Here is a 13,929-nt window from a genome sequence, read left to right as displayed (position 1 = left end):
TGTGGCGGTAATTTTCATTGTTGTCATAAAATTTCATTCAATCCTCATTTCGACATTTAATTACTCATTAATACGTCGGTTAATGCGCTACGATAAAATAACCGTTAATACATTATGTATTGGGTTTTGTGTTAAAAGTCGTTAATTTGTTAGAATACAGTTTGTAGCCATGTTGATGAGGCTTTGACTATAACTAAAACTGAATGGTCTTGCCATTGAATGCTTATTTAGGCAATTAATCAATGATTAAATCTAGCATCAACCGTTTTAGCATTAACAAAACTATTGTAAAACTAGATATTTATCAAAAATTTACACTGTGTACAAAACTTTATTATAATCATTTCAAATTCATCACCGCCATTTTTAATTGTTGCTTTAATAAATATCGTTCATTGAACTCGTGTGAACTCATTTTGATTATAATCTCAAACGTTTCACACAAATACTGTCATACCCGTTACATTACCCAGACTTTACCGAAAACGGTAATAGCTGACAATAGTGATGTGTACAGGAATTATTATCACCAAACCGGTAATAGACTAAGAGCTAGTGAACGCCAGACCTACGTCATTTTATATAAAAACTGTCTGGCTGTTGGGGAAAATACTTTTAATTATTGCCCAAATATTATACATAAAAATCTGATTTTATGGTATAACGTAAGTCTTACTTTTACGGTGACTTTTTCTGTATATTCAATAGACTGTAATTCTACTAACGTTATACCATAAAATCTGATTTTTATGTATATTTGGGCAATAATTAGAAGTATTTTCCCCAACAGCCAGACAGTTTTGACAGTTCCAACTCCTTGCCAGACAGTTTTTTTAGGGTAGCTCCCAAAGCCAAGATGACCCAAACTTCATAATAATTCTGGCGTTCACTAGCTCTTCGTCTATAACGGTACGCTCAGATTCCCGCGTACTTCACGGATGGCGCTCGATTAATTCATCTGTCTTTGCGTTTTTTCCTTCATTTTCAATTAAAGTGGCGACCACTTTCCGGTCGGTTGGCTATGTTATCGTGCCTTTCCACTGCGAGGCCCTTCGGCAACACAATATGGGCCTAAATTACCCATCGATGGAATCGCTCAACGGCTCCATTGTGCTACGGAATTTGAGGTAACGGGGTAACGGGAGATTCGTGCACTTGACGGTTTGGGAAATGCGTGGAGTGCAACTTGCTGACAGACAAAATGTAGATTATGAAAACAGAAGAGCGTCAAAGCACTCGTTTCTGATATGATAGATTCGTGATTATTATTTTTGCCATGACGCATCGCTACCACTTCACTAGTCGTCTCAAAATTATTGCGCTCGAAGATATGAACTGGCATTCTGCGTGTATATAACAATTATTAATTAATAATGCAAATTAAAATCGATAAACACCTGTCAAAGTTCTTTAGAAAGTGCTAAAAGTTAAAACGTAAAAGCGTTGAAAGAAAAATGCCAGCGCGTAGAAATAATAATGAAGAGTCATTTTTAACTCGCTATAAATAAATTAGAAGTATGCTGCTTCATGTAAGCTCATGTCATCTATTAATTTGTCACGTTATTAAATAAGCATTACATATGCAACATGGTGCTTATGCAAATGTACCAGTCATGTATTCAACACAAGTTTTCATTTTATGCATTATTACACTAAACGGCTCAATTGGATGTGCATTCATTTATTTCTATGTTTATGTTGTAATAACACACGCTATTTGCTGATTTTATGGGCTTCACTTATTTTATGGTTTTTGCCGTTAGGTAAATAACATAAAAATATATCATGATCACCATGAAATTGGATATTTTAACCACAATAAGTTTTTTTAATTTGACATTGACTTTGACACTATTTTTTTATTCCGTGACTTGACAGCTTATGCTAAAAACAAGGCTAAGTATGCAATTCTGCGTCTATACTTTGCACCGGTGGTTCATAGAGGAACATTATTTCATTAACCACCGTTTTAACTTAAAAACCCATGATTATTTTATCACCGACAAGCCAAAGTATTTTGTTATTCAAGCGGCTACCTAGCGATGGATATTTTCGAGAAATGGTACATGGTGTTATGTTTATATTAATAAATTATCGTTTACAGGATTTCCTGGTCGAACGCGTATGTAATTGGCATAAACGCGGTACGCGCACTAGGAACTTGTATTAAGTCAGTGCCCATAGACTGTAGCAAGTTTTGTACGTCCTATTAAAATGAATTGAGAACCAGAGCCTGAACTGTGTCAGTGATCTTATAATTGTTTATTGTTGAAAACTTTATTGCACATAATTAAGAAGTACGAGGATGGAAAACGTCCAAGGAAAAGTCGAAGGAACCCAAGCGCGTGACAGGTCACCTATGCGCTGGACCGACCAAGTGAAATCGGCAGTGGGAGACGTCAAAATAGACAAAAATAATGGGCCATATTTGTAGGGTATTCCCTAAATTAGAGGGATTTATTTCTCTAAATTAGAGGCGAAAGCTATAATTATAGAGTGGATGATACATAAATACATGGTCACTATTCTACCTTAGTACAGTAGTACAGTGCCCTAGGTGAAGGGTTTGTAGGTCAGGCAGGTAAATTGTGCGAACGTGACTCCACACTTCGACCATACAAAGTCACAACGTTATGCTACTGCGCACGTCTGTATCTACGCCCGTTAATTCGGCCGAACAATAAAATCTGTGAGAATTCGATCATTCTATCCAATTTAGATATCACAAAGTCCCATTAATCGTCAACGATGAATTAATAACAGCTCGAGCACGGTTATTGACAGCTGAAAGGTATAAAGGCCGCGAGAAAGCTTTTGTGGGCGACCACATCGAGTTGTACAATGCTACCGATGCCTAATAACCCATCTGCGACTCAGTTTTACAACTGGCAACTCATTTAGGAAAATGAAACGCCAGCGTTTGAATGCAGCATCTTTATTGTACGCTGCTGCCACCGACAATAGAAGCTAAGGTTATCAGACCGGATGATGATGCTTCAGAATCAATTCTGTCGCTTTCACCCATTACCCTGCCTTTTGTGTCTTTGTCAATCGTTATATAATGATAACACTAATTGAAATAAAATGGTATCCTTTCTCGTAATAGGGTCAGTGTGAGGCGTACACTTTCTCTATAAGGCACATATAATTACGCCGCTTGAACCTAGGGCGATTATAACGCTTTAATACATCCTAATAACTGAACATTTTTCCTGAAATAGAACCTTTATGACTTAGTTGTTACAACTGCTGAATAAAACGCGGTAATTACAACTTTTATAGGCCAGCGGAAACATTTATAGCATGTTATTAAAGTTAATATACAGTGTGTCCGGGCATGTAGTGATCAAACTTTAAGGGCGTAATCTATGGACAATTTTATCGACGAAAATACTTCAAATTTGGGTCTTGACCCATTTATCGCAAATTTACAAGGATTTAAGTTTTAAATTTTTAGTTTTCACCTCTTCCTTCAAAAACAAGTGAAAGCGTGGGTAGCTTAACATCAATAAGCAAATATTTTATATCATGCGATAGCCAATAAAATTATGTATTAGTAGAAGTAGAAAACAGACACAAGTTTCATACATTTTATGGGAGTAAGAATGGATTTAATTAGAAAAATACATGATTTTTTTCACTTCTTTTTCAGTTATTTTCCAAGACAAGAAAAACCAGGTCGTTAAAGTATGTTTTATTTGCATTGTATTCTTAGTGTTTGAGCTATTCTACAAAACGAATGTAAATTTATTAGTCTACATCTATCAGTTTCGACGCAATTGTTGAACAAAGATACCCCTTCCCAGCCGGTTCCATAGCGCTGCTAACATGCGAAAATGCACTGCCTGAAAGAATCACACAACCTATTCCGATGCGCTATGGAAGCGGCTGGGAAGGGGTATCTTTGTTAAACAATTACGTCGAAACTAATAGACGTAGACTAATAAATTTACATTCGTTTTGTAGAATAGCTCAAACACTAAGAATACAATGCAAATAAAACATACTTTAACGACCTGGTTTTTCTTGTGTTGGAAAATAACTGAAAAAGAAGTGAAAAAAATCATGTATTTTTCTAATTAAATCCATTCTTACTCCCATAAAATGTATGAAACTTGTGTCTGTTTTCTACTTCTACTAATACATAATTTTATTGGCTATCGCATGATATAAAATATTTGCTTATTAATGTTAAGCTACCCACGCTTTCACTTGTTTTTGAAGGAAGAGGTGAAAACTAAAAATTAAAAACTTAAATCCCTGTAATTTTGCGATAAATGGGTCAAGCCCCAAATTTGAACTACTTTTATCGATAAAATTATCCCTAGTTTTCCCCCTTAAAGTTTGATCACTACAAGCCCGGACACACTGTATTGACAATATTTCTCTAATTATATTCGCGACGATTTTTTATCGTAGTTAAAACTAAATGATTTTCAGCTGCAAAAAATTATTATATATTTATTCAGGAAATCAACCGATACATTGTAAAAACACCAAATGAAAATGTATTTAAAGTTAAGGCTATATTGATTTCCAAAGTAAGACGAATTTATTCTTTGACACATGTGGTGTACGCAATTCTTCCAATTGTATGAGACCGCGTTGAAGCGTGGGCCTAGTCGCAACTGTCCATTCATACACCTTTATACATATTTATGTGTACAATATTAATTTTTATCCAATCATTTACATCTAAATGGTCCAAATGAAACATGTTGTTCAAACTGGTTCGTATCTATTGATCCAGTAAAAGCTGTAATTAAGGAAAAAAAATATTTTTGCTAGATTCATGAAGTGTAGGTCCCGTACATGTTATGATATTACCAGGAAAGCATATACTTCTCTGTATGATTGCTACGCATGTCTAGATTTAATCGCTTACGCCCTTGCAATCAGGATAACTGTAGTCATACGGTGCTTACACAGGGTGTGTCCATTAAATTGTTGCTATGAAAATGTCATTTTCTTGATATGTTTATACGACACATTTTTCCGACTTGTTATACTTAGTAGTTATATAACTATAGCAAGCAACCGACTGTAAAAAAATCAAATAATTCCAGGTAACCTTATTACGTTTTAACTTAAGCACAAAACAATACTTTCAATATTGTCTCCCAAATCCTAAAATTGTCTAACATTGAAATCTCTATCATATCCCGTTGATATTGTTACTTTTCATACTTTAGGTGTCTTATCTAAAAACATTTAAAACATCAATTTTTTCATCTTTCTCCAAGGTGTCACACGATTCTGCTTTCGAGTCACCCTGCATATACTTTAACGTCAGGTAGTGTACATTCAAATCTCACGATCATTACCGTTTCACTGGTGGGCAGTGCCGCGGCCCCATTCCTGTTCTCCCAATAAGGGCTCCATTATTCACATCTAAGGAGGGCAGATTGTAATTGTCTCTGCATTACTGTCCCAGTCTATCTTGAACTTAACCAGAGACTACCTCGATTATACAGAAGTTCGTGACCTCTTCTTTGAATAGAATCGGCAATGTACTCGTATTTCTGATTATCTGAATATCCAGGATTAATAAAACTAAAATCCTACATATCCATATAAAATTTTCCAGGCGCTTATGAACCTTTTAATTTAAAATAACTACTTATTTATGCTGAATGTCATAAGGTTTCGCCGTGAACACCGCTGAACATGATACCATAAAATCTTCTTTTCCGTATTTATTGACTAAATTGAATCCATGGAAGAACAACGGTAAGTAACGTAGCTCAATCGATTACCAATAGCTTACTTGAGTGGCAATAGGCTGGGCACGTAGCGCGATTTATCGCAGGCCTGTGGGGTAGTAATATTGTTGAGTAAAATTGAGCGTTGGCGTAATGTATGACCAGATAAAGGTTACGGGAAACCTGGGTGTAGGCTACCAAGAGGTTTGTTACAAATTAATAAGAAAGGTATATTTTCAACAATAGAATAGATGTCGTCTACTGCTAAGCTGAGATTAAACTCAAAAGCTTCAATTTCAACGACATTGTCACGAAATTTACCTTAGCCTAGGCGCAGATCACCGATTTTTAGCTGGCCGATAGTTGGGCCCGAATTTAATTTGTATGAAGAATTGGCCAATACCAAATCGGTGCAATGTGCGCACTTTCATACATCTCCATACTGATTAATAGCCCGACCCAACTATATCGGCCAACTAAAAGTCGGTGGTCTACGCCTAGGCTTAACGTTCTGAAGAGCCGACAGACTCATTACCTCAACAGACATATTTATATTGCTCACCATTAGTTACGTCTTACCGCACTTGGAAATGCTTAACTGGCCGCTCGCATTCTGTCACACGTGTTATGAAATACGTATTTAAGGCGGGAAGCAATTGAAAACAACCGATTATCATATGCAAAACTTCGCAAATCATTTGACAAGTCCATTATCCGCACGCAAATATAAATCACTAGGCGATTTCGGATAATGAGCAGCGCGTGAGCGACGAGAGTTAGATGGGATAGAAAGATTTGCGATGATTAGATTAATCCGAGGCGTGAATTTCTGCATGCGTGAGCGGTGTGTGCAAAGAAAAAGGTTTTCCATAAACCCCGATTTGTTGGCAGACAGATAGGAGTGTCACGATATAAACAAGACGGTCGTGAGTGCCGCGAGTTTCCTGATCTCCGCTGTGATACGAGCAGTGTTATCTGCCACATTCGCGGCGTGATGAAAACGCGGCACCGCGTTAGACAGTCGACATACCTTACATTGTTACTCAGATTATTTGTGTTTGTGACAAGTTACGTTTACCGTATTCAGTTTCTGTCTCTATTGCTCACAGTCTTGTCCTAGGACTTCCATGAATTAACAATCACATCCGTCCGGACAAAACGTTTTCTCGTATCATTTGTGGTGTGGCCAAAAACAAAATGGAGCCACCGTTAGTATGAAAGTAAATTACTCCCTTCACACCGCGGTTAGGGGTCGAAACCCCTGGAGTGGACTGTAGGTATCTGGTTTTGCGGTTTGTACTATTTTGCTTTGAATGACAATTGATCTCCATAAAATAATGAGAAATAAAGTGAACGTGGGCCAGCAAAACACATGGGAAGGATGGAAATTTGAAGGGTAAAGACTCACGAGAGATATTTGTAGGCACGATCCTTGCTATGATGAGCTGGGTTTTCCAGGCGTTGGCGTCCAGGTGATATCGTCTACGTGGACGTCTTCTTCGAAGATGATGATCGAGTTATGAGGTATTTCACACACCCAATGTACTGCACTATATGTGGTCCACGAAATGCACTCGCGGGAGATCTCCAAAATGCGATTAACACAATATAAAACGATAAATAAATTCAGTCCAGAGCTGTGGGACTGAACGCGGCGCGGGCGCTGCTCCTCCCGTCACATTCCGAGCCAAACTGATGTGCGGTTGTGTCCACGCAATGGGCGTAAACGTTGCGAATTCCTCGATGCTTTCTTCTCACTCGCTCAAGGGCACCTTGTATGCGTGCAAGGAAGAGGGAAGATAAGGAATGCGGTAGGAGAAGGAATTTTAGTGTTTTGCTGGCGAAACACCGATACTTATGTGATTAGAAAAAAAAAGAAAAACCTTAGATTAGGCGCGAAAGTTTAAAATAGAAAAGATTATATTATGGCGGCACCATTCCCCCCCGGCCTTAAAGGGTCACCTTTAAAGAAATGTATTATAATAAATATAGCGGTTAATAAAATGAATGAGGGGAATGGCGAATAAAATTATAAATTACTGCGTAGGAATTGGGCACAAGCGTACCACTGGTCGAATCAGAGTACCCTTAGAAGTGCGTACGGATACAACCCGTGTGACACCGTCCTTAGAAGTATGCAACTTCTCGATAATACCTAAAGGCCACGATAGTGGAGGCGCGTTATCATTAATTACTACTGTTCCCTCCCTAATCGTGTCTCCATCGGGTTTATTCCATTTAAGACGCGTTTGTAAACTATGAAGATACTCACTTCGCCACCTCTTCCAAAACGACTGGACCATCTTGTCCATAAGTGAGTGTCGTTCGATAAGGTTCTCAAGGGAAGGACCTATCTCCGCGGCGGGCAAAGAATAAAGCGGGAATGTGTGTAAAAAATGTGAAGGCGTAAGAGCCTCAGGTTCTGAAGGGTCAGAACTAAGAACGGTCAGGGGTCTAGAGTTTAATAAACACTCGATCTGAGTTATTATAGTAACAAGCTCTTCATAAGAAAGAAGTTGTTGACCTATAGTTTTAAAAAGATGAGTTTTCACTGTTTTGACCATGGACTCCCAACAGCCACCAAAGTGGGGCGAAGCGGGTGGAATAAATTGCCAACTTATGCGATGCTCAGCGAGCTCTTCCTCAAAATGCGGGCGGTAATCTTTATTGATAAAATTGTATAAGTCGCGTAAGTAAGAATTAGCCCCGCGAAAGTTGGTAGCATTATCCGAGTACAAACATTGTACCGGTCCGCGGCGAGACAAAAAACGTTTAAGCGCGGCGACAAACGAAGCGGTAGAAAGATCGGTAGCCAATTCAATGTGAATTGCGCGTGTAGTCATACATGTAAATATACACAAGTAGCCCTTGCGGCTCTTCGCACCCCTTGAGCGGATGGGCACATATTGCATAGGACCAGCGTAGTCACAGCCTGTATGTAAGAATGCTTTACTAGCAGCGGTCACTCTGTATTTAGGTAGGTCGCTCATTAACGGCGGATTTAGAGGTCGCGGTTTCCACTTGTGACAAGCGTTGCATTTATAAATTCTGAAGCGGATAATTCGCCTGGCCGACAAGATCCAATACTTATGACGTAATAATGTCATTACAAGTTCGGGACCGGCGTGCAAATATTTTTTGTGATAATAATCTATAAGAAGATCAACTACGCGGTCGCGGCGTGGTAACACCACAGGGTGTTTTGTACTGTAAACTTCAGCCGAGTGATCTAATCGACCACCGACGCGAATCAGGTCATTATCAAGAAATGGTCTGAGTTTTATAAGAGCGGGAGAACAATATTTGTTATCATTTAAACACTCTAAGTCTTTAGAGAAATGTCTTCTCTGAACGTGACGTAACAAGACATTTTCAGCGAATATTAAATCGCTCGCGGTGACTGCGCTAGAGCGGCGAGGTATCTTTTTCATAAAACGATACATGAAAACGATAATATGCAGTAACTTCGTCCACGATGACGTGCGTTCTGCAAGTTCGAGAATAAGAGAATTTTCAGGGTCGGAAACCACTGAGTATGCGTGTACCTTTTCCTCTGGAATGGCATTTGAACCCAAGTCGGATATTTTAAAAATAGGCCATTCAGATGGGTCACGCTGGGCCCAAGCAGGTCCGTGCAACCACAATGGATGCTCAATGAATTTATCGGGCGTCAAGCCACGTGAGAGACAGTCCGCGGGATTCTCAGTGCCAGCTACGTGGTAAAAATGCTCCGCGGGAACATTGTCTACGATGCGGACGACCCGATTGGCCACAAATGTATGCCAGCGGTGCGGGGATGAATTAATCCAACAAAGAGTCACCTTTGAGTCGGTGAATGCGTAAAGTCCGGTAATCTTATAACGCGGGTCATATGTGTCATGAACACGACGAAGTAATCTCGACAGAAGCTCTGCACCGCAAAGCTCTAGCCGAGCAATGGTCATGGGTTTGACTGGCGAAACCTTAGACTTGGCACAGACCAGCTGCACAGTTACTTGATCACCGCAAGTAACGTGAGCGTAAACGACGGCGCCGTAAGCGCGCTCGCTCGCGTCCGAGAAACCAATTATGCGAAGAATACAATTTTCAAACACACCTAAATGGCGCGGAATTTTAAAGTCATTTAAAAGCGGTAAGGCAGAGCGAAAGGATTGCCAAAGATTTATAATAGAAAGCGGGGGCTCATCGTCCCAGTCGAGCTTCAACAGCCACAGCTCTTTTATAAGCAATTTCGCGTATAGAATCACTGGCGCGACAAAACCCATAATATCCCACAGACGGGCGACAACAGACAAAATAGCGCGTTTTGAACACGTATCAGGGGGCGCGGTGATGAGAAATTCAAAGGAGTCGTTCGACTTACACCAGCGAAGGCCGAGAACCCTCTGTTCTACGGTCTTATCGAATTCTAGTTGTTCTGACAACCTGTGGGATGCAGGAATGTTATTTAGTACAGATTGGGAATTGCTCGTCCACTTGACCAAATCGAACTGACCCCCTTTGAAAAGTAGGATTAATTCGTTAGCGACTCGTATAGCGCGCGAGTCAGATAGTTCACTAAAAACTATATCGTCCATATACAGCGAGTCGGAAGCGACGGCGCGAGCGAGCGGGAAAATATGGCCATCGTCCTCAACCAACTGTTGTACGGTGCGGAGAGCGTGGTACGGGCTCGACTTGAGTCCAAAGCAAACGCGGTTAAATTGGTATAATACCAAAGGATCGTTCATGTCGAAACGATAGAAAATGCGTTGATAGCGACGATCGTTTTCTCTTACGCCAATTTGTAAAAACATTTGACGACAATCAGCCGACAGAGCGACTTCAAAAAGGCGGAAATTCAAAAGAATTTTAAATAAATCACCCTGTAAATTCGGGCCACTATGAAGGATGTCATTAAGCGAAAGGCCAGAACTTGTCTTAGAGCTAGCGTCTAGGACAGAGCGTAGTTTAGTAGTAGATTTATCTAAACGTACAACTGCGTGATGCGGGATAACGTAGTCAGGAAGACTGTCGTTGAATATATCGGGTGATACAAGAGATAGATAACCTTTCTCAATATACTCGCGAATGACGTCATTATAGGCGGCTCGTAATTCAGGCGCGGATTCTAATTTTCTCTCAAGCGAGAAGAAGCGTTTTTTCGCGACATCTACTGAGTTTCCCAAAGAGAAAACGTCAGAGTGAAACGGTAAGGCAACTGTGTACCTGCCAGTATTAGGATCACGTTCCGTGGTCGCTGCGTAGAAATGCTCGCACTCCAACTCGTCAAATGATTTACTTGTCGAGCGAGTGACGGGAGCCTCATCAATTTGCCAGAATTGTTTTAGAGCCGATTCTAATGAGTTTATGTCAGACGGACGCGGAATATAAGAACAACAAGCGAGCGATGTTTTATTACGTCGCGCAGGCAACGTGGGCACACTGCCCATAATTACGTAGCCCAGGACGGTCTGCACAGCTGCAGGAGTCGCGGAGGAGTTGCTGCTGACCACGCGAGGTAGCAACAGATGCGGGAAAAGCGAAGCCCCGATCAGCACGTCGATGCGCCCGGGGGTGCCGAACGATTCGTCGGCGAGCGGCAAACCCATTAGATAAGGCAATGCGGAAGTATCTACCGGAACGGTAGGAAGATCGTCGGTTATCTCATCGACAATTAACGAATCTACGTTATATTTAACGTTTGAATTAAAGCGGGACGCGAATTGGAAATATACGGAACCCTTAACGGATTTTTCCGTACCACCGATACCCTTGACAGAGAGAGTATCTGAAAATTGACTACTTAAACTTAATCGTTTACAACAGTCTGCGGTAATAAAATTAATTTGTGAACCGCTATCTAATAAACAGCGAACGAGGTGTTCATTATTAAAAGAGTCCCGAACAACTACTGTCGCAGTTGACAATAATATTGTTGAGTTCGTCATACATCGCTGCTTACACGCAGAAGTAAGATGATTGTTTACTTTATTTGACGCGGCGATGGATGCGTTACATTGAGGAGCGGCCGGAGTGACGTTTCCGCCCATCGGCGCCGCGGCCGGCTTACTATGAATGCACGAAGGCTGCGCGTGTGACGGCGATGGCGGCATAGACAGCGCGCTCGCGTGTAAAAGGGACGGCTGCGCCGCGATGGCGTCAACTACTCGCTGCGTGGGCGGCGTAGGCGCGCTCTGCGCCGGAATCGAACCCGAGCGGTTTCTAGCGACGGCTGATAAGCCACAAGGCACTTGCGGTGAATTAGAAGCGTTATCGCGGTTAGTGAAATGTAAAAGAGTATGATGTTTATTTTGACAAGTTTTACATCTAGACTGAGACTGACAGACATTGGTCTTATGTTTGTTACTCAAACAATTAATACAACCGTTTGTTTGTTTAATGTAATTAAACCGAGCGGTCGGTGACATATTAGAGAATGCGGGACATTTATACAAATGTTCATGAAAGAAATTGTCACATAAACACTTTGCGGGTTTATTTATAACAGCGTATGATTGCGGTTGCGGACATTTATTAGATTTATTTAAGTTAAATTGCCTTTTTTGTGATTGTTGTGACGTATTAACACGCGCCGTTGAATTATTTAAGTTATTAGTATTTTGTAAAACGCGTGACTGTTCCTTGATGAACTTGACTAAACTATTAAAATTAGGAATTTCGTCTTTTGAACTCATTTCGAATAATCTGGCGGTTTCCGAATCTATTTTCTGTATAGCAATGTGAAACAGAATGAAATCAGTGAGATTATCGATTTTAAGGTTTTTTAAGGCATTTGCGGCGGAAACAAAATTATCAGTAAATAATTCGAAATTATCGATAGATGCGGAACTAAATGATTTGTGGTTAAACATCTGATTTAAATATGTAGAAGCCAATAAACGCTTGTCTTCGTATTTATTAACGAGCGACTCAAGAATGAGATTATAATTATTTCCATCTGGATTAATACCCGAAAATGCGGTTTGAGCTTTGTCTGACAGTTTGCCCAGTAGATAATATAATTTTTCGGCGTTTGTCAAAGATCTATTTTCGTGGATTGTAGTTTTAAAGTTAGCGTAGAACAATGGCCAGTTACGAATGTCGCCATCAAAGGACATGATTTCTAAGGGCGGCAGACGCACTTGTTGTTTTTTAATGTCACTGCCAGTCGAAGAAGGCTCGATTGAGGACTTAGAAAAAATAGAATAAACATATTTAATGCGGCAATACATATCCTCGAAATTAGTCCATGACTGTTCGTCGATAACGGCGTTAGCGTTTTGTTTAAGAACAAGATAATTATAACGGTCTAGTGCAGCACTGAACTCGTTGCGAATTGCATCTATGTTGACGCATGCGGACATAAAACTTTCCTGTGGCTCAGCGCCGGAGTTGACCTTTGAAATAAGGTCGAAAGTGCGCTGAATGCGAGCAAATATTCTATTGCGACATGATAATGCCAATTGAATGTCCATAGCTAGAGAATCTCTGGCAGTCTCACTGACTGAGGNTTCTGGCTATGTATAGAATGGAAAGACGCCTCAGCGCCGGAGTTGACCTTTGAAATAAGGTCGAAAGTGCGCTGAATGCGAGCAAATATTCTATTGCGACATGATAATGCCAATTGAATGTCCATAGCTAGAGAATCTCTGGCAGTCTCACTGACTGAGGCATCTTCTTTAGCCTTTGGCATTTTAAATAAATGTATAATAAGGACGCGGTTAAAGTAAATGAGAAGCGGAATGAGCCACGAAACTGCAGTGTGCAGCTGGGCGCGGAGGTAGGTACTTAGAGACCAAGCGAGCGTTGAGTTTGGCAAAATGAGCGTAGAATTAATTATGACAGTACGCAGTGACTGTTCATAACGCGGTTAATAATAAATAATGCGGGATGGAGCACGATTGAAGAGCGATTGAAATATGTATTGAACGAAATATTTACTTATGAGCGAAAAATATTTATAATAAAGAAATATGGTGTCATCCAGGCAAAATATTGTTAAAATAATGCGTAGAATGTTAGAAAATGCGGAAATGTTACGTGAGAACAATAAAATATAATAAGTTTGAGATGATTTTTGCGGATAAAGCAAATCCGGCTCGAAGGACCATAAATATGGTGTGGCCAAAAACAAGATGGAGCCACCGTTAGTATGAAAGTAAATTATTCCCTTCACACCGCGGTTAGGAGTCGAAACCCCTGGAGTGGACTGTAGGTGTTTGGTTTTGCGGTTTGTACTATTTTG

General features: G+C 40.2%; 1 protein-coding gene across 3 annotated transcripts; it reads right to left on the bottom strand.

The window, feature by feature from the left end:
• Positions 1 to 7,579: 7,579 nt before the first annotated feature.
• Positions 7,580 to 13,929, bottom strand: LOC114363342 (uncharacterized). 3 transcript variants are annotated; one of them, XM_028319028.1, is made up of 2 exons: positions 13,225 to 13,929; positions 7,580 to 13,063 (listed from the first exon to the last, which is right to left on the bottom strand). In XM_028319028.1, the coding sequence occupies exons 1-2, from the start codon at positions 13,375 to 13,377 to the stop codon at positions 7,739 to 7,741; spliced, it is 5,478 nt and encodes a 1,825-aa protein (XP_028174829.1). In that variant the 5' UTR covers positions 13,378 to 13,929; the 3' UTR covers positions 7,580 to 7,738. The 3 variants fall into 3 exon arrangements, with proteins under 3 accessions (XP_028174829.1, XP_028174830.1, XP_028174828.1); XM_028319029.1 differs by having other exon boundaries at positions 7,580 to 13,081; positions 13,243 to 13,929; XM_028319027.1 differs by having other exon boundaries at positions 7,580 to 13,153; positions 13,315 to 13,929.

This window comes from Ostrinia furnacalis, unplaced genomic scaffold, assembly GCF_004193835.3.
Source record: "Ostrinia furnacalis isolate ACB-3 unplaced genomic scaffold, ASM419383v2 OfSCF7067, whole genome shotgun sequence".
NCBI lineage: Eukaryota > Metazoa > Arthropoda > Insecta > Lepidoptera > Crambidae > Ostrinia > Ostrinia furnacalis.
The sequence above is the reverse complement of the archived record's forward strand: the minus strand, read 5'-3'. Positions and strand labels throughout refer to the sequence as shown.

Bases quoted from the DNA above. Each gene is read 5' to 3' on its own strand.
- LOC114363342 (XM_028319028.1), bottom strand. From the start codon at position 13,377: ATGCCAAAGGCTAAAGAAGATGCCTCAGTCAGTGAGACTGCCAGAGAT. The intron at 13,064-13,224 runs GCGTCTTTCCAT...TCCGGCGCTGAG, and splicing joins AGGTCAACTCCGGCGCTGAG to CCACAGGAAAGTTTTATGTC.